The sequence below is a fragment of the Oncorhynchus mykiss genome, chromosome 19 (assembly GCF_057628025.1).
Source record: "Oncorhynchus mykiss isolate SJ-2025 chromosome 19, ASM5762802v1, whole genome shotgun sequence".
NCBI classification, from domain to species: Eukaryota; Metazoa; Chordata; class Actinopteri; order Salmoniformes; family Salmonidae; genus Oncorhynchus; species Oncorhynchus mykiss.
This window is the reverse complement of record NC_143040.1, coordinates 15,240,001-15,265,447: the sequence shown is the minus strand read 5'-3', so window position 1 is coordinate 15,265,447 and position 25,447 is coordinate 15,240,001. Positions and strand designations below refer to the sequence as shown.

Genomic DNA, 25,447 nt, shown 5'->3' with positions numbered 1-25,447 from the left:
CTAGCCTAAACAGGTGTTCTACTCCACTAGCCTAAACAGGTGTTCTACTCCACTAGCCTAAACAGGTGTTCTACTCCACTAGCCTAAACAGGTGTTCTACTCCACTAGCCTAAACAGGTGTTCTACTCCACTAGCCTAAACAGGTGCTCTACTCCACTAGCCTAAACAGGTGTTCTACTCCACTAGCCTAAACAGGTGTTCTACTCCACTAGCCTAAACAGGTGTTCTACTCCACTAGCCTAAACAGGTGTGCATTACTTTTGACTCCAGATCTACCTCTAAAGGTAGACAAGGTAGACATCTCCTATACAGGCAAGAGATGAAAAAGAAGAAGGGAAGAGGAGAAATTAGAAAAAAAATGCCTTTTTATAGTTAAGTGACGATATACAATGATCTATTACCGGGGATGTTGGAAGTTAATTAAATAGCGGGTGTAGTTACTAAAGCCAGGCTGGGGGCCTGGAGCTGAAAGGAGAGCGGGACACATCTCAGGAACCAGCTAGTGTTCATTTAAAGGTGATCCTGTAACAGCAGGGAGCGGGACTCTGAAAGTCTGACAACGCTTGAGTTGTTTAGGACCAATCACACAAACCAGTTCCACTTCAGCAGCGGCCATTGTGCTTAGCATGCAAACAACACGGAGGGGACATCATGGAGTTGGATAGAGGGTGCACTTCCTGAAGTAGAAGTGGACATTGAAAAGACAGGATATGAGACCCTATCTAACTCTATGGGGGGACATTTACTTATCACACTGGCCTCTAACCTGTGACCTCTCACCTGCCCAGGATGCACTATCGGTCATAGCAACAAGGAAGTATAATAGAGATTGAAGTGGTGCTTTAGGAGTTAGGAGTAAGTTACCTTCTAAATGCCACTAAGATTTACTATGAGACGAAAGGCTCTTCCCAAAACCATCCGTCCCTCCCCCTGAAAAATGAGCTTTAAAAAGAAGAAGGCGACAAATAAGTCAGAACTTGCATAGTTATTTTTCCTCCTACTGTTCCATGCTATCAAACTATCACAGTCTTGGCGAACACTGCTTTTCTTTCCGAGTTAATTACAGAGCTAATGACAAGATTCGCTCCAGGGAAGTCTCGACAGCGCGCTGGGCCACAGACCGAAGAGCAGACAGACAGAGACAGAGAGACAGACAGATAACAGGCACCTCATCATGACTGCAGCGTTAATGAGGTCACATCTCTCCCCCAAATAAATGGAGAGGAGAACAAAGCTGGACAAGGTTGCGCTGATTGATGGAGCTCGTTAGGTTAATAAGACACTTAATGAACTCCTGCTAGTAGCATCAGTATTGTAGCCCTCCTAAAACACACACACACACCCCAACAACACGCCCACCCCAACACACTCCAACCTGGCCCCCGTCCCCCCCTCTCACCTCTCCTTCTGACGACTGGAGCAACAGGTCTTTCCGGCAGGTGGCCTTGAAGTCGCCCACCCCGGCGTTGACCTCCACCCCTCTGGGAGCCTCCAGACTCAGGGTCCTGGTGGGAGACTCCAGCCTGCAGAGAACCAGACATCCAGGGATTCAATTAGACAACGAATCACTTTAGATTCAAAGCATGGGTGACTAGAAGGATCAATAATGAAAACATAGTGTACAATTAGAATGTAAGTCGCCGATCGGAAAAAATAACTGAACTGAAACTTCTTTTAAAGCAGCATTTCTTTTAAACCTATTACACAGATCTAGCTGAGAGGATTTGATTGGACTGTGGTGTGAAAGGGAGGGGGGACACTAAGTGATACACAGGCACATTAGTACACATATTTTCTCACTATTCCTCTCTCTCTCTGTCACACACAGACACACAGACACAGACACACATATACACACACACACACACACACACACACACACGCACAGACAGAGATGGAAGCCTGGATGGGAAGTCTCCCTGTGGACTGAGCGGTCATCTGGTCCACTGGTCCATCAGGTTAGCTGGTGAAACAGGCCTCGGATAATTAACCACCTGACAGAAATGAATATATTGACTTAACGATCCCTCCTTCCAACTTCTCTGCAAAAAAACCCTCACAGCCTCTTTCTCTTACACAGTCAGAATATCATACAATATCTATGAATAGCTCTGGTCCTTTCGGCCGTTTTAAAAGAGGAATTCAATCAGGTCATTGATTTTCTGTTGCTGCTCCGGCTGCTGTTCCGCCTGGTGATTCGGAGACCCCAAAAAAAAGAAAACGTAAAAAGTTTCCATCCATCCAGAAAGCCAGGGCCTTGGTGGTGATTCTTTATATGAAAAGACACCCGAGTCAGAGACTGTAGGTCTTATCGGTCCAGTTCATTGTCATGCAGGAGCCGCCTTCCTGCGTTCCTTCTCGCCGGCGAGGAGATCCGCCTTGACCTTCAACGCCGTCCGCCAAGGCTTGTTTTTTGAGGTCGGACATATTGTTTATAACATGACAGAGATAGGCAACGAGAGAATGCATCAACACAGTTATCGTCTTAATTTGACAACTTCTAAAAGCTCAGGGGGGAACGGAGGGGGAGGTAATGTAATAATAGTTCTGGTGCATACACATTGTAAGGTAGTGAGGGAGGGTGTGACAGACACAAACCATAGTCAGAAAAACTCAGAACTTTCTCCATGGAGGTTTCAGTCACAATATAAGTTAGATGTTTTCCAGGCGTATATAGCTTGACATTCACGTTGACCTTTCTCCTTTAATGGCCCTGATGCCGCATCGCCAAGTTACCGTTTGAGATCTGAACCCATGACCTTTTCGGTCAAAAAAAAAAACCACATCACCCTTCTGTGTCGCCGGTCGGGGCGACATAAATCATTTAAAGTGTCAGAGAGCTGAGCGATACAAAGGTGTCGTCTGGCAGGAAGTGTGAGCCGACTTGAACGATGAGAAATGGTTGGAAAATGACATTTTCAAGCCTCTGTGACTTTTGTGACTACTTTTTTGAAGTCCCCATCTCCAAGAGAAGTTATATCCCGTGCTAAACTCGCTCCATGAATCTCTCAGAGGAAAAGAACAGGTGAGAGCCTTCAACTGGGTTGTAAAAGTTAGAAAACTCACAACACTTGTCACAGAGAGACAGGTAAGGGGGATGACTCGGAACTATGGGTAATGGAGTATATGGGTACATGGGGGGTGGGGGTTCTGATCACCGAAAAGTAAATGTTGCATTTCGTAAAACTCAGAGCACTTAAATACCGAATGCCAGTCAGGTGTAAAATAGTGTGTAGGCATGTGTGAGACTCTGTATGTGTGTGACTCTGTATGTGTGAGACTCTGTATGTGTGAGACTCTGTATGTGTGAGACTCTGTATGTGTGAGACTCTGTATGTGTGAGACTCTGTATGTGTGAGACTCTGTATGTGTGACTCTGTATACTCTGTATGTGTGAGACTATGTATGTGTGTGACTCTGTATGTGTGAGACTATGTATGTGTGAGACTCTGCATGTGTGAGACTCTGCATGTGTGAGACTCTGTATGTGTGAGACTATGTATGTGTGAGACTCTGTATGTGTGAGACTATGTATGTGTGAGACTCTGTATGTGTGACTCTGTATACTCTGTATGTGTGAGACTCTGTATGTGTGTGACTCTGTATGTGTGAGACTATGTATGTGTGAGACTCTGTATGTGTGAGACTATGTATGTGTGAGACTCTGTATGTGTGAGACTCTGTATGTGTGAGACTCTGTATGTGTGACTCTGTATACTCTGTATGTGTGAGACTCTGTATGTGTGTGACTCTGTATGTGTGAGACTATGTATGTGTGAGACTCTGCATGTGTGAGACTCTGTATGTGTGAGACTCTGCATGTGTGAGACTCTGCATGTGTGAGACTCTGTATGTGTGAGACTCTGTATGTGTGAGACTCTGTATGTGTGAGACTCTGTATGTGTGAGACTCTGTATGTGTGAGACTCTGTATGTGTGAGACTCTGTATGTGTGAGACTCTGTATGTGTGAGACTCTGTATGCGTGAGACTCTGCATGTGTGAGACTCTGCATGTGTGAGACTCTGTATGTGTGAGACTCTGTATGTGTGAGACTCTGTATGTGTGAGACTCTGTATGTGTGAGACTCTGTATGCGTGAGACTCTGCATGTGTGAGACTCTGTATGTGTGAGACTCTGTATGTGTGAGACTCTGTATGTGTGAGACTCTGTATGCGTGAAACTCTGTATGCGTGAGACTCTCCGCCTTCACATTTACAAACTAATGCACCGTGATCCTGTTTCTAACCATGATCCATCCAGTACAACCTACTACTAACTACAGTAGATTCCCTGACAAATCTTTAGGTTGGGTCGAAATATGACAAAGAAATAAAAGACATTCGCGTCCTGCCCGTCTGCGGCTGTGAAATGCAGCCCGGGAAATTGCAAATGGCAGTGAGACCCTGGGAATTTTGGGATTTTAATTTCATGAAAATGTAATTTCATGGCTCCATGCATCCCATCGGTGATAATTGAATCAATAGTGAAAAGACTGGGGTCCGTCCTTTGTTTCTTCCCGGGTCGCTGGCGTACCCGACGGATGTGTGTCAGAACTTTTTGGCGTGTTTGAGGAAAGACAAAGAGAGAAGATCAGAGAGAGAGAGAGAGACAACACATATACACCCTCAAAGTAGTAATCACTGAGCTCTTCAGTAAGGCCATTCTACTGCCAATGTTTGTCTATGGAGATTGCATGGCTGTGGGCTGAACTTTATATACCTTTCAGCAACGGACTTGGCTGAAATAGCCAAATCCGCTACTTTGAAAGGGTTGTCTACATACTTGTGTATAAATAGTGTATACACACCCTCAAAGCAGTAGTTAAATACTATTTTATTACACAAAAGCTTCCAGTCAGTCTCTCGTCACATTTACATAAAACATCCTCATCTGGCTGTCCTAATATGTACCCCATACATATCATACTATGTCCTAATATGGACACCGTACCAATCAAATCCAGTACAAACCAGCAACTGAAACGCCAGGCTATGCTCTGAGAATAGCAGCTCTTACATGGCTAGCAACACAATCAGAACAAGGCACAAGCAGCTCTTTAACTTCCCATGGTGCACTGGGGCTCCCTGCTGAGAGTGTGAGTGGCTCAAAGCGGAGTGCCAGTAAAAGTGGCCTACCACAGACCGCTGTGAGAGGCTAACATGTCCCGGGGTGAAAACAAACAGATGTATTGAAGTGGAACTAGTAGGGTGAGAGTCAGAACAACAAGCTGATATGTGAGCAGCCAGACTTAGACACCTTTAGGGTTGGAAAATTGCGGTAACTTTCCCAAAATTCCCAGGTTTTCCAGAAATCTCTGTGGAATATTTCTGGAAAACTTTAGAATTTTGGGAAAGTTAGCAGACTATTTCATCCCTACACCTCGTTCAACAGAGACCAGCTAGGCTTTTAGGGCAGGTTCTCTGAACCTAGAGATTCTCTATTCCTTTTTAGTTCAGGAATAGGTTTAATCAGTGTCCGGTAAACTGGACCACATTAGACCAGGGGTTTGCAGCTACTAGGTGTACAGGCTTTTGTTCCTGCCCAGCATTAACAAACCTGATCCAAATAGTCAAATCACAAACAGCCTGAACCATAATTAGTGTTTTAGGGCAGGGCCTGAACAAAAGTCTGCACAGCCATTACATCCAGTCAGTCATGTGGTCAGGAGAAACATATGCTTCATATTTAATGAGCTGGAAATACAAGTCTTTTTGAATTGGGTAAAAGAAAAATGAATCGAGAAATAATCTATATAATCTATATTTTATCTATATTTTATCTCCCATTTCATCCAAGCTTGATGGAATCTGTTGTACTACTGCATGCCACCCCTCTGAGCGACCATATGCTGACTCATACTGCCTCCTGCTAGGAGAAGAAACACCATTGTTCGTCTGCCTGAAATGCCTGTCAGGTAGTCTAAAAGTATTGATGAAAACACTTCCCTTAAAGACAAGATAAAAGAGAGGGAGAAAATGAGGACAGTAGGAAAAGAGAGGAAATGAGGAAAGGAGAGGAAAATAGGAAAGGAGAGGAAAATAGGAAAGGAGAGGAAAAGAGGAAAGGAGAGGAAAATAGGAAAGGAGAGGAAAATAGGAAAGGAGAGGAAAGGAGATGAAATGAGGAAAGGAGAGGATAGGAGAGGAAAGGAGGAAAGGAGAGGATAGGAGGAAAGGAGAGGATCACTTTTCTTGGAGAGGGACTGAAACGTCAGGCGCTTTTGAGGTGATGTGACATTTCAACAGAGAGAGAGAGACATGGGGGAGGGAGAAAGAGAGCGAAAGAGAGAGAGATAAAATGGGTAATACGAGCTAGCTCCTCACATTATTCTATCTGTGCTAGATGTGTGAGAGAGACAGAGAAACAGAGAGAGAGATGATGAGGGAGCCGTAACAATGTGACATATTGTTCCACATACAGTGTCATTGCCTCTTTCCCTGGTCTCACGTGGTGGAGGGGAAACATTCTCTCACTCAGCACAAAAAATAAAATGCTGGGTCAGATGTAAGGTATTTGTGAAGACAGCACAAGGCCTCTCTCCTCCTCCCAGTGGCAGTAACACCTGCAGTCCCAGGCTCAGTCCCAGGCTCAGTCCCAGGCTCAGTCCCAGGCTCAGTCCCAGGCTCAGTCCCAGGTTGAAGTGAAACGACACATAACGCCAGAAAGGCCGCTAGCTAAATCAGTGCAGGCTTCACAAGAAATCAATTGTTCAGGCTTCTGGGGCGCTCAGTCAATCTGGCCCATGCAGCCCACCACTGGAGTGAGTCTATACGCTATAGGAGACGATGGATAGGGTGGATATTCTGCGAGAGGAGAGGAAAGGAGAGGAAATGAGGAAAGGAGAGGATAGGAGAGGAAAGGAGGAAAGGAGAGGATAGGAGGAAAGGAGAGGATCATAAATTCACTTCCGGATTCATAGACCCATTTCCAGCTGAAGTGGTTGGTGGGTTAACAGGAGGTATTAAAACCACTCTGAAGCATTATAACTGGGGCCAGTAGGTTTAGGATAGTAAGGATAATCTAGGGTGGATATTCTAGGGTGGATTTTCTGCTATGTGAGACTGGATTGGTATCCCCTCCTATCTGAAGTGGTTGTTTCACTTTCTAAAGTTATCAATAGCATGGCATTAAAACGAGGGTAGGAAGAACTCAGACATTCAGTTAGGAGTCTGCTCAAAACTTGAGATCTGTAGCAATTGGAGATTTGCCAGTGTATGCCTGTGAAACTCCAGTTAGGATTTGAGTCAATAACTAGGGCCCGAAGTTACTAACACCATGAACACTACTGCACACTGCCCTATCCCATCTGGACAAGAGGAATATCTATGTAAGAATGCTGTTCATTGACTACAGATCAGCATTCAACACCATAGTGCCCTCCAAGATCATCATTAAGCTGGAGGCCCTTGGTCTCAACCCTGCCCTGTGCAATTGGGTCCTGGACTTTCTGAAGGACCGTCCCCAGGTGGTGAAGGTAGGAAACAAAATCTCCACTTCGCTGATCCTCAACACTGGGGCCCCACATGGGTGCCTGCTCAGCCCCCTCCTGTACTCCCTATTCGCCCATGACTGCATGGCCATGCACGCCTCCAACTCAAATCATCAAGTTCGCAAACGTTTGCAGCCGTTTGATTACCAACAACGATGAGACAGCCTACAGGGAGGAGGTGAGGGCCCTCGGAGTGTGGTGTCAGGAAAACAACCTCTCACTCAACGTCAACAAAACAAAGGAGCCGACCGTGAACTTAAGAGGGAGCATCCCCCCATCCACATCGACGGGACAGTAGTGGAAAGTTTTAAGTTCTTCTGCGTACACATCACCGACAAACAGAAATGGTCCACCCACGCAGACAGTGTGGTGAAGGAGCTCCTCTTCAACCTCAGGAGGCTGAAGAAATTTGGCTTGTCACCTAAAACCCTCACAAACTTTTACAAATGCACAATTGAGAGCACCCTGTCGGGCTTTTTCACCGCCTGGTACAGCAACTGTACCGCCCTCAAACGTAAGGTTCGCCTGAGGGTAGTGAGGTCTGCACAACACATCACCGGGGGCAAACTACCTGCCCTCCAGGACATCTACAGCACCAGACGTCACAGGAAGGCCAAAAAGATCATCAAGGACAACAACCACCCGAACGACTGCCTGTTCACCCCGCTACCATCCAGAAGGCGAGGTCAGTACAGGTGCATCGAAGCTGGGACCGAGACTGAAAAACAGCTTCTATCTCAAGGCCATCAGACTGTTAAACAGCCATCACTTACACAGAGGCTGCTGCCTACATACAGACTCAAATCAATGGCCACTTTAATAGTATTTGTATATACTGCTCATTCATATATTTATATATATATTCATATATGTACATATTCTTATTCCATCCCTTTACATTTGTGTGTATTAGGTAGTTGTTGTGGAATTGTTGGATTTCTTTTAGATATTACTGCATTGTCAGAACTAGAAGCACACGCCTTTCATTACACTCACATGAACATCTGCTAACCATGTGTATGTGACCAATAAAATGTGATTTGATTTGAGGCCTGTGATATATATATCCTTTTTAGTAAGGATTTACTCTCTGTATACAAAAGCTCATTTTACAGAACAACAATATTTTATTGTGTGACGATGGCTGCATTTACACAGGCAGCCCAATTCTGACCTTTTGCACAGTTATGAGCAAAGGAGCTGATCTGATTGGTCAAAATACCAATTAGTGAAAAAAGATCAGAATTGGAAGGTGGCCAATCCATTTAGATCCGACTGGCAGATCCAGGTGTTGCCAGTAAATCTAACAAAAGCCCCTGAAAGTCCCAGCTGGTTTTCAGAGTGTTAAAAAAAAGAAAAATGGTTGAAGACGATAATGATGTTTTGGTTGGAAGTAAAAGAAGAGGACAGGTGATTAGACTAAGCCGGAGCTTCTCTCAGTCACTACATCTCTACTGGAAGGCTACTGATGGCTCAATAAGTATCATTTAGATTTTTTTTACCAGGAAGGCAGACGGACATCAATATGCCCGGGGCCTTGTGGGCCTCCAAACCGTCTACGCCCGTTGCCGCGGTTACGTCTGGAGGGTGTCGGCAGCTGTTGTGGCCGCTTAGAGAACAGAAGGCGTGTTTCGGCGGTGAGATAGTTTGATAATATCACGTTTTTGGGGCCCGCAATTTTTTTTTCAGTTTGAGTAAGACTAGGAGAAATGGCCAGAGGGTGTTTCGGTTTGAGCCAAAAGAAAACAGAAACTGATACACAGATACACACACAGATTAACTACAAACACGTGTACACACACACACACACACACACACACACACATGCAAATGTACTGTGTTTAAATTTCACTTATTTCCAATTGCCCCCTGAAGAAGTGTATAACCAAACATCAAATGAATTAGCTGCAGCTTGTTCCAACACATGTTTGAGGAGACTGGGAAACTCCCAGCTGGCTACACACTGTACTGTAAAGCCATTTATCTGGGCTGGACCGGACACATACAAACGGACCGTTTTAGAACACAGACAGTCTGCTTCACTCAGCTAAAATCTCCCACTCTGTCTATAAATTCCCCTTTCCAGAAGAGTGGTTCCTGTACAGTAAGAAGGCCCTCTGATGAGCTAGCACTAGGTGGACGTTGGCCGCAGATACAGATCTGGGATCAGTTTCCTCTCTCCACATCAACACCTTAAAGTAACTGTCCAGTGTTTCCAGATTTCCATGAAATGTGACTTATAATTACAATATGAGTTAAATAGTTTTCCTTCCCAAAAGTTAAGTATGTTAAAAATCTGCTTTTCTTTGTTTGAATTGTGTGGGCGTACCCCAACAACAGAATGGTGTGGACATATACAGGTCATTAAAAATATCCATGACAAGTAAACAGCTGATTGGCCACCTGAGATTTTTTAAAGTGTTTTTTAAGTGGGAGTTTTACTTCTAATGTATTCTTTGGCCACAAATACAACTATAGGGGACAAAGGCGTGTCCGATCAACCCCAGGCAAAGGGGTTTTATTGCCACCCCTGGGTGTCCGGAGAACCTGATGGTCCTAAATGGAGTATTACATCAGAGCAAGAAAGAGAGAAGGGCTCTAGCAGTGGTATTCACAGACATTGCCATGCATTTGACTCAGTGGCACATGAACACTTAATCTGTGTCCTGAAGGAGAGGGGACTGGATAGCCATATAATCAGACTAATCAAGGACTCCTACGAGGAGGTGTGCACGAGAATAAAGGTGAAGGAAGGAACCTCACCATCGAAATGAAAGTGGGAGTGAAACAGGGAGACCCAATGTCGCCCCTACTCTTCAACATTGCGGTGGACCCTATGATTCACAAGCTCGAGCGCATGGGAGAAGGCTACAGGTTTGGGGGAGTAAGGTGACTACACTAGCATTCGCTGATGACTTGGTGCTTATGAGCAGCTCTTTGGGGCGGACATGCAACATAACATCCAAATATTGGAACATTTCTGTCAACTTTTTGGCCTGCGCGTGCAGCCAAAAAAGTGCCATGGGGTCATGGTGAGACGCGGGGGTGGAGCATTCACAGTCAATAACTGTCAAGCATGGACAATCGAAGGGGAAAAGCTACACCGGATTGACCCAGATAAATCAGAAAAATATCTGGGCATGAAAGTGAACCCCTGGCTGGGGATTTCAAAGCTGGATTTGAGAGGACAAATCCTCGAGTGGGTCAGCGGAATCAATCAAGCGCCACTACAACCCAGCCAAAGAGTAAGCGTACTAAACGCATATGCAGTCCCCCGAGTGATATATACGGTAAACCACGGGGACATCGGGACAGTCGAACTAACTATCCTAGATGGGATAGTTAAAACAGCAGTGAGAAAGTGGCTGCACCTACCTCGATCAACCTGTGACAGCCTGATCTATGCAGGAACAAACACGGCAGCTTAGGCATTGTGAAGTTGGCAAACATCATACCAGCAATCCAGGCGCGAAGGTTACTTAACCTGTCAGTGTCGTCAGACCCACTGACGAGGACGGTAACGGGATACACAACGCCACAGGAGGAATTTTCTAAACTGTGGATACGGGCAGTGGGAGTCCCGGAGCAAACTCCGAACCTGGGAGAAAGCCTAGATGCTATGATGCCAGTCGGGGAAGATGGCTCAAGCACAAAGGGAGCAGAGGTGGAGACAAAAAAGCACAAGCAGCTGTGCAACAACCCCTCTAACTGGAGGTCGAAAGGATTGGAGGATTGGGAGGCGCTGCCAAGCCAAGGAAATGGAACTGGCAGGTTCCACCAAGACAAGATCAGCTACAGCTGGCTCGCAGATCCAGCAGACCTACAGCTGGCTCGCAGATCCAGCAGACCTACAGCTGGCTCGCAGATCCAGCAGACCTACAGCTGGCTCGCAGATCCAGCAGACCTACAGCTGGCTCGCAGATCCAGCAGACCTACAGCTGGCTCGCAGATCCAGCAGACCTACAGCTGGCTCGCAGATCCAGCAGACCTACAGCTGGCTCACAGATCCAGCAGACCTACAGCTGGCTCGCAGATCCAGCAGACCTACAGCTGGCTCGCAGATCCAGCAGACCTACAGCTGGCTCGCAGATCCAGCAGCGGTGCGATTTAAACAGCGACACTATGTAGCTGTGCTTAAACTGAGGGCAAACGTATATCCTACAAGGGAGACATTGGCTCGCGGGCGGAACAAAGTGGAAGCCGTATGCAGAAGGTTGGAAACAATATCACCCATACTAGGGCAATGCCCGGCAGTGAAGGCAGCCAGGCTGAGAAGTCACACTACTCGCCGAGGAAGCAGCGAAAGTGGGGTGGAAAGCTCTCCATCTGCTATAAGAGACCTGGGTGTCCAGCCTGCTGTAAAACTAACATGTCAGCAACCAGGCCACAGAGCATCATAACCTCTGGGTTCACAATGACACGGCTATATACAGAGGCTGGTACACGCATACACACCAAATTATTTACATAACCTAACTCTGTTCAGGCCTTTTCCTATGCCTGTAATGCCTCTTTCAGTGTAACTAATTAATGGTTGACGGAAGAGATTGTTAGAGAACGTCCTTGTTGCTCAATGTCCCGGTAAATCTGCCTGATAATGAATAAAAGGCGCTTTGGTTTTTGTCATCAAAGACCCAGATGGTTGTTCCTGTACATAGCCCACATACTAAAGAAATACAGCGCCGGCTGCGTTGACCTTAGCCAAGGATTTTCATTAACTTCCAACCCACCTGATCCGATGGACATTATTATTAAAATGGGCCACAAGAGTGAAGCGAATCGTCAAGCTTCCCACAGAACCAACTTCCGTTTCGAGCCAAACCTCCATGAAACTTTTCCTTACTTTCAGTCAAACTTGCGAAAAACTTTCCTAAAGAAACAAGTTCACTTCAGAGAAACTTTCCTAAAGAGCCACGTTCCCTTTCAGAGAAACTTTCCCAAAGAGCCACGTTCACTTCAGAGAAACTTTCCTAAAGAGACAAGTTCACTTCAGAGAAACTTTCCCAAAGAGCCACATTCACTTCAGAGAAACTTTCCCAAAGAGCCACGTTCACTTCAGAGAAACTTTCCCAAAGAGCCATGTTCACTTCAGAGAAACTTTCCTAAAGAGCCATGTTCACTTCAGAGAAACTTTCCCAAAGAGCCATGTTCACTTCAGAGAAACTTTCCCAAAGAGCCATGTTCACTTCAGAGAAACTTTCCCAAAGAGCCATGTTCACTTCAGAGAAACTTTCCCAAAGAGCCATGTTCACTTCAGAGAAACTTTCCCAAAGAGCCATGTTCACTTCAGAGAAACTTTCCCAAAGAGCCACGTTCACTTCAGAGAAACTTTCCCAAAGAGCCAACTTAAATCTTTACCTCATGAGCATCACTGTACTGCACCGTGGCTTTGGAGGGAAGGTGGATATGTGGGGAAGATCTCTCCCAAAGCCCTTGACTGTGAGTGGGGTTGGAGTCCCTTTGACCGGGGGTAGGGTGGTAGAGTTGTAAGGGGGTACAGAGAGGGAAGAGCAGGATATCGACTGGACCTGTTCCTCTGTAGTTCTTTGGATGAGGCTTTAATTGAGTCTGGACCTCTGTGAACTCTATGGCTTCATCCCAAATGGACCCTATTCCTTATATAGTGCACAACTTTTGAATAGGGCCCACTACGACAAAAGTAGTGCACTATGTAGGGAAAAAGGTGTCATTTGGGACGTAGGCTGTGTCGACGTCCAACAGCTTGATCAATGCGCATCTGATTATGGAGCCAGTGTTAGCTAGTGGAATTAGCTGATTGCTGATGACATGCACTCTCTGTCTTCTGACTCTTGTTTGAGATTTTGTTCTCTTTAATCAAACTCCTGTCTCTCTACTCTCTCTCTCTTCTTTCACCTTCTGTCTCTCTACTGTCTCTCTCTTCTTTTACCATCTGTCTCTACGGTCTCTCTCTCTCTCTCTTCTTTCACCTTCTGTCTCTCTACTGTCTCTCTCTTCTTTTACCGTCTGTCTCTACGGTCTCTCTCTCTCTCTTCTTTTATCTTCTGTCTCTCTCTCTCTTATTTTACCTTCTGTCTCTCTCCCTTTCTCTCTCTCCCTACTTTTACCGTCTGTCTCTCTACGGTCTCTCTCTCTTCTTTTACCGCCTGTCTCTCTCGCTTTCTTCTTTTACCGCCTGTCTCTCTACAGTCTCTCTCCCTTCTTTTACCGCCTGTCTCTCTCTCTCTCTCCCTTCTTTTACCGCCTGTCTCTCTCTCTCCCTTCTTTTACCGTCTGTCTCTCTACTGTCGCTCTCTTCTTTCACCTTCTGTCTCTACGGTCTCTCTCTCTCTCTCTTCTTTAACCTTCTGCCTCTACGGTCTCTCTCTCTCTCTTCTTTCACATTCTGTCTCTACGATCTCTCTCTCTCTCTTCTTTCACCTTCTGTCTCTCTCTCTCTCTTCCACCTTCTGTCTCTCTCTCTCTCTCCCTTCTTTTACCGTCTGTCTCTCTACTGTCGCTCTCTTCTTTCACCTTCTGTCTCTACGGTCTCTCTCTCTCTCTTCTTTAACCTTCTGTCTCTCTCTCTCTCTCTCTCTTCTTTCACATTCTGTCTCTATGATCTCTCTCTCTCTCTTCTTTCACCTTCTGTCTCTCTCTCTCTTCCACCTTCTGTCTCTCTCTCTCTCTCTCTTCTTTCACCTTCTGTCTCTCTCTCTCTCTCTCTCTTCTTTCACATTCTGTCTCTACGATCTCTCTCTCTCTCTTCTTTCACCTTCTGTCTCTCTCTCTCTCTTCCACCTTCTGTCTCTCTCTCTCTCTCTCTCTTCTTTCACCTTCTGTCTCTCTCTCTCTCTCTCTCTCTTCTTTCACCTTCTGCCTCTATGGTCTCTCTCTCTCTCTTATTTTACCTTCTGTCTCTCTCTCTCTCTCCCTACTTTTACCGTCTGTCTCTCTACGGTCTCTCTCTCTCTCTCCCTACTTTTACCGTCTGTCTCTCTACGGTCTCTCTCTCTTCTTTTACCTTTTGTCTCTCTCTCTCTCCCTTCTTTTACCGCTGTCTCTCTACGGTCTCTCTCTCTTCTTTTACCTTCTGTCTCTCTCTCTCTCTTATTTTACCTTTTGTCTCTCTCTCTCTTCTTTTACCTTCTGTCTCTCTCTCTCTTCTTTTACCTTCTGTCTCTCTCTCCTTTTACCTTCTGTCTCTCTTGCTCTCTTCTTTTACCTTCTGTCTCTCTCTCTCTCCCTTCTTTTACCGCCTGTCTCTCTACGGTCTCTCTCTCTTATTTTACCTTCTGTCTCTCTCTCCCTACTTTTACCGCCTGTCTCTCTACGGTCTCTCTCTCTCTTCTTTTACCTTCTGTCTCTCTCTCTCTTCTTTTATCTTCTGTCTCTCTCTCTCTCCCTTCTTTTACCGACTGTCTCTCTACGGTCTCTTTCTCTTATTTTACCTTCTGTCTCTCTCTCTCTCTTCTTTTATCTTCTGTCTCTCTTTCTCTCCCTTCTTTTACCGTCTGTCTCTCTACGGTCTCTCTCTCTTCTTTTACCTTCTCTCTCTCTCTTCTTTTACCTTCTGTCTCTCTCTCTCTTCTTTTACCTTCTGTCTCTCTCTCTCTCTTCTTTTACCTTCTGTCTCTCTCGCTCTCTTCTTTTACCTTCTGTCTCTCTCTCTCTCTCTCCCTTCTTTTACCGCCTGTCTCTCTACGGTCTCTCTCTCTTATTTTACTTTCTGTCTCTCTCTCTCTCCCTACTTTTACCGCCTGTCTCTCTACGGTCTCTCTCTCTCTTCTTTTACCTTCTGTCTCTCTCTCTCTTCTTTTATCTTCTGTCTCTCTCTCTCTCCCTTCTTTTACCTTCTGTCTCTCTCTCTCTCTCTTCTTTTATCTTCTGTCTCTCTCTCTCTCCCTTCTTTTACCTTCTGTCTCTCTCTCTCTCTCTTCTTTTATCTTCTGTCTCTCTCTCTCTCCCTTCTTTTACCGCCTGTCTCTCTACGGTCTCTTTCTCTTATTTTACCTTCTGTCTCTCTCTCTCTCTTCTTTTATCTTCTGTCTCTCTTTCTCTCCCTTCTTTTACCGTCTGTCTCTCTACGGTCTCTCTCTCTTATTTTACCTTCTGTCTCTCTCTCTCTTCTTTTACCTTCTCTCTCTCTCTTCTTTTCCCTTCTGTCGCTACTGTCTTTCTCTCTCTCTCTTCTTTGACATCTGTCTCTCTACGGTCTCTCTCTCTCTTCTTTTCCCTTCTGTCGCTACTATCTTTCTCTCTCTCTCTCTTCTTTGACGTCTGTCTCTCTATGCTCTCTCTCTCTCCCTTCTTTTACCTTCTGTCGCTACTGTCTTTCTCTCTCTGTCTTCTTTGACGTCTGTCTCTCTATGCTCTCTCTCTCTCCCTTCTTTTACCTTCTGTCGCTACTATCTTTCTCTCTCTCTCTCTTCTTTGACGTCTGTCTCTCTATGGTCTCTCTCTCTCCCTTCTTTTACCTTCTGTCGCTACTCTCTCGCTCTCTTCTTTTACCGTTGATCTCTACTTTCTCGCTCTCTCTCTTCTTTTCACAAACCACAGAGGACAATAGACACAAACCACAGAGGACAATAGACACAAACCACAGAAGACAATAGACAAACCACAGAGGACAATAGACACAAACCACAGAGGACAATAGACACAAACAACAGAGGACAATAGACACAAACCACAGAGGACAATAGACAAACCACAGAGGACAATAGACACAAACCACAGAGGACAATAGACACAAACAACAGAGGACAATAGACACAAACCACAGAGGACAATAGACACAAACAACAGAGGACAATAGACAAACCACAGAGGACAATAGAAACAAACCACAGAGGACAATAGACACAAAACACAGAGGACAATAGACACAAACCACACTTACACTACTTTTTAGTAGTTAATATGTGATGTAGGAGAAAGAATTTGGGGTTAGGTGGGACCAATATGCAAAAGTTTCAACAGGGCATTCTAGGAACAGGGTCCGGGGTTAATCGAAAGGACTTTATCCCTGTTTTCCTGGGGTCCCCGTCAAGCAAACTGTGTCCAAACTTCTAAAAGAGTCTCTATAACTATTGGCGTGTCTATCCTGCTGCGTAGGCTTGTCTGCTTCCCAAATGACACACCATTCCCCTTGGTGCATTACCAGGACTCTAGAGCTCATAGGACTCTGGTCAAAAGTAGTGCAATTAATAGGGAGTAGGGTGCCATTTGGGATGTATTCTATGTTCATTTGTATTTTAGAGGGTTACACCATAACATACATCATTAGCCTCAAATAGACTCCATCAAGTCATTACACGTTTCATTTACTTTAACTGCAAAATCGGGGGACTTTTATAGAGAAAGGGGGTAGAGAACGAAAGAAGGGGGGGAGGGGGGCAAACGACCTCGGCCAAAAAGCGTATTTGATCAAAAAAAGAAAAGTAAAAATGTGATACCAAATCTAAAAACAGAGGAAGAAGCCCTGGTCCAGAAAATTAGCAGCGATTCACCTCCATCGCTTGTTAAGTAGAAGTCCTAATGAACACACTTATATTAAACAACTATAAAAAGGTGGGGATATGAACTTGATTCATTTCTATGTTTCCATTCTGCCGAACAAGTAATGAGTGAGAGACGAGGGAGTGAAATATGTAAAGCGTGTAATACCGAATTAACCCCCGACGCAGAGCGGAGAGAAAGGCCACGGCCGGTCAGTCAAAAATGCCTCACATTTCAGTTCACTCAGAGGTAAGGGATGAGATGAGAGTGCCACTCTGAAATTATTCATATGTGTCATGCATTCTGTGTGAGTGCGCATGTGTGTGTGTGTGTGTGTGTCAGAGAGAGAGTGAGAGAGTGAGAGTAAGACCGAGAGAGAGAGCTCCTGTGAAATGGGGGTCTGTTTCATTATGTCCATGCTTCGTGAGGAGAACAGTGTGTGCTGTGTTCAAATGTGTGTGCGCACGCGCGTGTCTGTGTGTGTCCGCACGCTCGTGTGTGTGTGTGTGTGTGTGTGGCAACTACCCGGTGTATTGTGGTTTTAGACGGAGAGAAATCAGGAGAAATTCAAAAGAGACTTCCCAACCAACACCTATATTACAGACAGAGGAAGAGGCCCAAAAGGCATCCTATTCCCTATAGCAAGTAGTGCACTATGTAGGGAATAGGGTGCCATTTGGGCTGCATCCAGAGAAGGTATAACAATATGATACATAAAACACACCCCTCTCCCACTATCTTATCCCTCCCTCCCTCCCTCCCTCCCACTATCTTTATCCCACCCACCCTCCCTCTCCCCCTCCCTCCCACTATCTTTATCCCACCCACCCTCCCTCTCCCCCTCCCTCCTTCTCTCCCTCTCCCCTTCTCTCCCTCCCCCCTCCCTCCCTCTCCCCTTCTCTCCCTCCCTCCCTCTCTCCCTCTCCCCCTCCCCCCTCCCTCCCTCCCTCCCTCTCCCCTTCTCTCCCTCCCTCCCTCTCTCCCTCTCCCCTTCTCTCCCTCTCTCTCTCTCTCTCTCCCTCCCTCCCTCCCTCCCTCCCTCCCTCCCTCCCTCCCTCCCTCCCTCCCTCTCCCCTTCTCTCTCTCCCTCCCTCCCTCCCTCCCTCCCACTATCTTTATCCCACCCACTCTCTTTCCGCTAATCCACACATTTATATACTGCGCTGTATGCTAACGCTAGCGCTATGCTAGCCTGTCTGTCAGTCTCTCTGCCAATCCACTCATGTACTTACCGCTATGCTAGCTAGCCCGTAGGGCCCTTAGGCTATCGTTTTAAAGGATTATTGTTATGACACACAATACAGACACTGATACGGAGCTGCTTGACTCTTCAATAAAGAGGATGTAAGTGTTATGGCCGGCAGTCAATGCGGCTGTCGGGCCAATGAGGCGAAAGGTATATAAATCCGTGAGATTTGATTGGCTGATGAGAGACCAACGATCAAATACCTCTGCCATCAAACTGTGTTGAAGGGATTCACAATAAGAGTACACAGCTGTATTGAATTAAGAGGAGAATGACATGTTCACTTGCTATTGAAGTCTGTACCCAGACGGCGGCGTGAGGCGACACATCCCCAAGGCAACATCCAGGCCCACTGGCATCAACATTGTCAGTTGAAAACAATAGAAACCAAACTCTTTTTAGGCAAAGCCCACCTGTACAACAGTAGGGGAAACACTGTGTATGCCTTTCCACTTGTCCCTTTCTCAAGGATCCCTTCTGCCTTCTATACAATAACAAAATAGATATCAAATGAGATATCTGATCCTGGATCATTTTAGATCGGAGTGATTACATGGAAATGGGGATTGCTGATTATAGTTCTGATCGAGGATCAGGTCCCCCTTCTCCATGTAATGTTATTCATGACGATCTGAAAGACAAAACTGATCCTAGAAACTCCACTCTGAGACCAGAGGAGGCTGTTGAGGGGAGGACGGATCATAATAATGGCTGGAACGGAGTGAATGGAATCATCAAACTATCTGTTTGATATGTTGGATACCATTTCACTTGTTCTGCTCCGGTCATTACCATGAGCCCCTCCTCCCCAATTAAGGTGCCACCAACCTCCTGTGGCTGAGACACTTTATGAATATAGACCCTGGTTCATTCTATCTATCAGCCATTGACTGAGAGGGCCAATGCAGTGTGCCCTCGCTGACCCTGTATACAGCATCTCATCTGATCCTTACCTGGGTTTAATGTAGATGACTGGAGTGTATGGAGGAGCAGCCTGGCCAGGACCGCCCTCTTAAAGAGCTGTATAACTGCACTGCACTACAGTCTCTACTGTACGCTCACATCAGGATGACCACGCCGCCAAGGGCGACGGGTTTTATAAAGTCAAGTCAAGGGCTCTCAAAACACTACTGGAATAAACAGGTATGGACACACACATAACACACACACACACACATAACACACACATAACACACACACATGCCCTTTCTTTTAATGACTTTGGGGTATCTTCAAAGTAACAGTAAATTAGTGAGTCAGTGTGTGTGCTGTGTGTGTGTGTGTGTGTGTGTGTGTGTGTGTGTGTGTGTGTGTCCATCCATCTCCATGTGTGTGTCCATTTGTATGCGTGTGTGCGTGTGATTCCAGAATGCTTACTTGAGATCCTGGAAAGGTTCTGCTCTGATGTGGGATGTCTCTACTGAATGTCCGAAGACGACACCTTCGTTCCCTGAGAAAGACAATAGAAAGACAACAGAATAACAATATGAGGACAATAGAAAGACAATAGAATAACAACAGAATAACAATATGAGGACAATAGAAAGACAATAGAATAACAATATGAGGACAATAGAAAGACAATAGAATAACAATATGAGGACAATAGAAAGACAATAGAAAGACAATAGAATAACAACATGAGGACAATAGAAAGACAATAGAAAGACAATAGAAAGACAACAGAAGGACTGTATGGGGACAATAGAAAGACAACAGAATAACAATATGAGGACAATAGAAAGACAATAGAAAGACAACAGAATAACAATATGAGGACAATAGAAAGACAATAGAATAACAACAGAATAACAATATGAGGACAATAGAAAGACAATAGAAAAACAATATGAGGACAATAGAAAGACAACAGAAGGACTGTATGGGGACAATAGAAGGATAATAGTTGTACAATATAAGGACAATAGAAGGACAGTATGAGGACAATATAATGACACTAGTAGTACAATAGAAGCCATAGAAGGACAATATTAGTACACTAGAAGGACAATAGGGCAAAAGAACACAGACAGTTGCTTTAAGAAACCACTACTAAAGGACATCAATAATAAGAAGAGACTTGCGTGGGCACGAGCAATGGACATTAGACCGGTGGAAATCTGTCCCTTGGTCTGATGAGTCCAAATTTGAGATTTTTGGTTCCCACCGCTGTGTCTTTGTGACGCAGAGTAGATGAATGGATGACCTCTGCATGTGCTGTTCCCACCGTGAAGCATGGAGGAGGAGGTGTGATGGTGTGGGGGTGCTTTGCTTGTGACACTGTCAGTGATTTATTTAGAATTCAAGGCACACTTAATCAGCATGGCTGCCACAGCATGCTGCAGTGATACGCCATCCCATTTGGTTTGCGCTTAGTGGGACTATCATTTGTTTTTCAACAGGACAATGACCCAACACACCTCCAGGCTGTGTAAAGGCTATTTTACCAAGAAGGAGAGTGATGGAGTGCTACATCAGATGACCTGGCCTCCACAATCACCTGACCTCAACCAAATTGAGATGGTTTGGGATGAGTCGGACCGCAGACTGAAGGAAAAGCAGCCAACAAGTGCTTAGCATATGTGGGAACTCCTTGAACATTTGAACATCTTGACCATGTTTTGTTATAATCTCCACCCGGCACAGCCAGAAGAGGACTGGCCACCCCACATAGCCTGGTTCCTCTCTAGGTTTCTTCCTAGGTTTTGGCCTTTCTAGGGAGTTTTTCCTAGCCACCGTGCTTCTACACCTGCATTGCTTGCTGTTTGGGGTTTTAGGCTGGGTTTCTGTACAGCACTTTGAGATATCAGCTGATGTACGAAGGGCTATATAAATAAATTTGATTTGATTTGATTTGATATTCTACAGTGTAAAAAACAAAGAAAAACTGTTGAATGAGTAGGTGTGTCTAAACTTTTGACCGGTACTGTATATAATGTAATTCAAGCCAGCTACGGTCCTGATTAGCCAGTCCTGTGTAAGATGACACTGATGATGCGAAGTCCTGTGATATTACAATATTCATGTGTGTGATACTGACACCACGTCTCAAATGTGTGATGTGAGAATTGTCCATTTGGAAAGGTACACGCTGAGTAGACAAAACGTTATGAAGACCTTAATATTGAGTTGCCTTAAAGCTCTCAGAACAGCCTCAATTCGTTGGGGTTATGGACTCTACAAGGTGTCGAAAGCAGTCCACATGGACTCCAACGCTTCACACCGCTGTGTCAAGTTGTCTGGATGTCATTTAGGTGGTGGACCATTATTGATACACACAGGAAACTGTTGAGCATAAAGAAACCCAGCAGCGTTGCAGTTCTCCTACTACAGTAACCCGTACAAAGGCACTTAAATATGTTGTCTTGCCCGTTCACCCTCTGAATTTCACACATAGACAATCCATGTCTCAATTGTCTCAAGGCTAAAAGCCTGTCTCCTCCTCTTCATCTACACTGATAGAAGTGGATTTAACAAGTGACATCAATACTGTTCCTAATGTTTTGTCCACTCAGTGTATGTTAGAAGTGTCAGGTTTCAAACTTTATTCGCCACGTGCCCAGGATACAACAGGTGTAAAACAGTACAGTGGAATTCTTAACTTTCCCAACAATGCAGATGATAATAGAAAATAGAATAGAAACATGTATCCAAAAATAACATCAGTCTAAGTAGCCCATGTTAGAACACATGGCAATGACATCATATCTCCCCACACTAAACAGAGATAGTATGAGTGATGTTCTTGCATGGAGCACATACAGAAACATCAGTTTCTTCCCTCCATCCCTCCCACCAACCCTCCCTCCTTCCTCCAACCCTCCCTCCTTCCTCCAACCCTCCCTCCTTCCTCCATGCTTTCATTCTCCGGACGTGAGCGACGAAAGACAACATCAATCACCTTGCAGACCTCCGCCACTTTCTCTCCCTCCATCTCTCACTCTCACCCCCCCTTTCTTTCTTTCCTGGCTTTGTAATGGACAGATCTTTCCAATTACAGAGGGGAAAAGGAGGAGGATGGAGGAGGGGTGTCTGTTCGCCCACGACCCCCGACTGCTTCCACTTGACCTCCCCGCCGCCTCGTTTACCGGGAGAGACCACCGCGCCAGGAAAGCAAACAGAGATAGGCATGTGCTTTTTCTCTCTTAATCTTTCCTTCTCTCTCTCTCTCTCTCTACTTCTCCCTCTCTCTCTCTCTCTCTCTCTCTCTTTCCTTTTTTCCCTACCTCTCTCTCAATTTTCTCTTCCGTCCCTCTCTCTCTCTCTCTCTCTCTACTTCTCCCTCTCTCTCTCTCTCTCTCTCTCTCTTTCCTTTTTTCCCTACCTCTCTCTCTTAATTGTCTCTTCCGTCCCTCTCTCTCTCAGTCCCTGTCTCTCTATCTAATGCTGATGTCTGCATGTAGGCCACACACAACAACTGTCTGAGTTCTGCTCAACCCACTCACTAGCAGTCGCTGTGCATTGCTGCACACAGGCCCTTAGCACCATCACAATCTATCTGGTTGCTATGGGAGCACTGACCTGTGAATGGAGCCTTTTAGACTGGGTAAATCCACCCAACTGACCCGCATTTAACATATTTCCTACAACAGTTGTACCTACAACTGCTTCAAACGCAACCTCAGTCCCGCAAGATTATTTTAGGCGTATGTGACACAGCTCACTTGCCAGGCATGGACTCAACAATTCTGCTCCCTATAGGCAATATCAGAACGCTCAAAAATATCCTAAGAAATAGGTTAAATCACCAGAGATTCTCACATGGCCCGTTATATTAGGCTATCGGTACTGCTCTGCCACATCAGCAAATAGTCTAGAAGTAGTTTGAAGAGAGCAGATTCTGAGAGACTTGCACTTTCTCTTGAGCTACGTTTTATAGCCTACCTTTTTAGGAGTGGGACCATTTTCAGACCGAGACAAATATGGGCGATCAATATATATTTCTAACCACATTTAGTAACCCATAGCCTAATCCTATTTAGGAAGTACATTTCCTTGGAAGGATAACGTGCCACGTGCTTCTCCGCCCATGTACAGACTATAGCCTACTCTATTTAATAGAGACCACACGCGTACCTGATCTCACGCGTATGGCTACTGAACCTGAAGCAGCAGGACTGATGAGAGAGGAGACTTCTCTTTCTCTTGAGCTACGTTCTGCATACGTGATATAGCTTATCCTTTGGGAGGATGATTTGCTGGCAGAGACAAATACATGGGTAATGGTTGGTTGGTTGAGCGCCCTGCACTTCTTTCCGTTATCAATAATGATTTACAGACATTGTAGTAAAATATAGTCTAATCATATTTGATTTAATTTCCTTGAAAAGATAACTACCACTTGGTTCTCCGTTTATGCATAGGCAGTCTACTCTATATATACATTATTTGTGGGTAACGATTGAATTAAAATGGCCAAAAATTGTCAAAAGAAAATATCTTCTCTTTGAAGAGAGCAATTTCTCAAGCAAGAATTGAGCTAGGATTGTCTGGGAGTGGTCTGAGTGGGGAGGGGGAATCTGAAAACCATCTGTTATTGTCAGAGAGGTAACTAATGTACAACAGATATATAAAACACAGGACTGCACTGGGTTTTTAATAACAATCATTTGGGGGGGTGCTTATATTTGTCCTAGTACAAACATGTACAAGTGTGTAGTAGTACTTATGTGTGAATTTGAAAAGTGTTTTTTGGATAACCCAACTCCCCCTCAGAGTGAGGTCCTAGACAGGGTCTGCCTCAACAGCGAGCAATTAAGGTAAAGTGCCTCGCTCAAGGGCACATCAACAGATTGATCACGTTGTCAGCTCGGGGATTCAAACTAGTGACCTTTCGGCTACTGGCCAAACGTTCTAATCGCTAGGCTACCTGTCACCCTAGAGGCTACCTGCTGCTCTCCGCCTGTGTGTTTGTGTCTGCATGCATGTGTATATGCGTTACCTGTCACCCTCAGTTTCTCAGTGCCGATGCTGATCTCCTTCTCGTCAGCGGAGAAGAGCACCCGCTCCCCGTCAGGACTCCTCACCTCGAACCTCTGACACTGGGCCTCCACCATCTCCGAGCCTGGAGAGAGTGCGGGAGAGAAAGAGAATTAGACTTAAAAATCCCCTTTGTTGGGTCAATGTCATACAAAACACAAACACATTACAAACCATCACATATCACACCTCACCTCCATTGCAGGTGTTTACCTGAGGGCTTAGATGCAATGGTTTTTGAAGAGAGAATAAGGGCAGTTGAGAGAGAGAGAGTTCTAACTATTTGCACATCATTGTAACACAGTACATATCCATAATGACATTTGAAATGTGTCTCTTCCTTTGAAACTTGTGAGTGTAATGTTTACTGTTCATTTGTGACTGTTTATTTATCTTTTGCTTTTTTTATCTACTTCACTTGCTTCAGCAATGTAAACATATGTTTCCCATGCTAATGAAAAGCCAATTGAATTGAGAGATAGAGAGCGTGAAAGATGGTGAGAGACATAGTGTACCACTTGGTACAAAACAGGTTCTTACACTGAAGTACTTGACTTAACAGCTTGAGGGTTAAATGTTGCCTTTATACTGAACAATATCTATTTGAAAAGCCTTGTTTTTGAATGGCTGGTTGTGAATGGAGACATGGATGGTCATGTAAAACAACCTATCATGCTAGACCTGCAGCCTCTGTAACTCTAACCATATGGCAGTACTGTACAGCACACAATAAGGAAACCTGACCATGTGATCATTTATCACTCCAGTGTTAATCTGCATAATTGTAATTATTTGCCTACCATCTCATGCCTTTTGCACACAATGTATATATAGACTCCCCTTTTTTCTACTGTGTTATTGACTTGTTAATTGTTTACCCCATGTGTAACTCTGTGTTGTCTGTTCACACTGCTATGCCTTATCTTGGCCAGGTCGCAGTTGCAAATGAGAACCTGTTCTCAACTAGCCTACCTGGTTAAATAAAGGTGAAATAAAAAATAAAAAAAATAAAAAATGTGCCCCTGTTCCACTGAAGACTTGAGGCAGAAAAGCCTTGGTCTACAACCAGAAACCATTGCTTGTCTTACATAATCAGGTCAAAGGTTTAAAAAAATACATGGCTATTAGCTATCACCTCCTCCAAATCTTTCCGACCTTCAGGGACTGATAGAAGAGGGCATTATTTGTTTGTTGCCTCTTCATCCCCCCCTCCATCCCAATCCAATCCACTCTTCCTCCTCTCTTTTCATTTGGCCTTAAGTCTTTGTGAGCT

At 45.0% G+C, this 25,447-nt stretch overlaps 1 protein-coding gene across 1 annotated transcript in view; it reads right to left on the bottom strand.

The window, feature by feature from the left end:
- Window positions 1-25,447, bottom strand: part of LOC110534570 (zeta-sarcoglycan) — a 319,301-nt gene that overhangs the window by 21,876 nt on the left and 271,978 nt on the right. The window contains exons 5-7 of the mRNA XM_090210223.1: window positions 24,137-24,259; window positions 19,573-19,645; window positions 1,400-1,523 (exon numbers count right to left, since the gene is read on the bottom strand). Of these exons, the coding sequence (XP_090066349.1) occupies window positions 1,400-1,523; window positions 19,573-19,645; window positions 24,137-24,259 (320 nt within the window). The remainder of the gene's footprint in view (window positions 1-1,399; window positions 1,524-19,572; window positions 19,646-24,136; window positions 24,260-25,447) is intronic.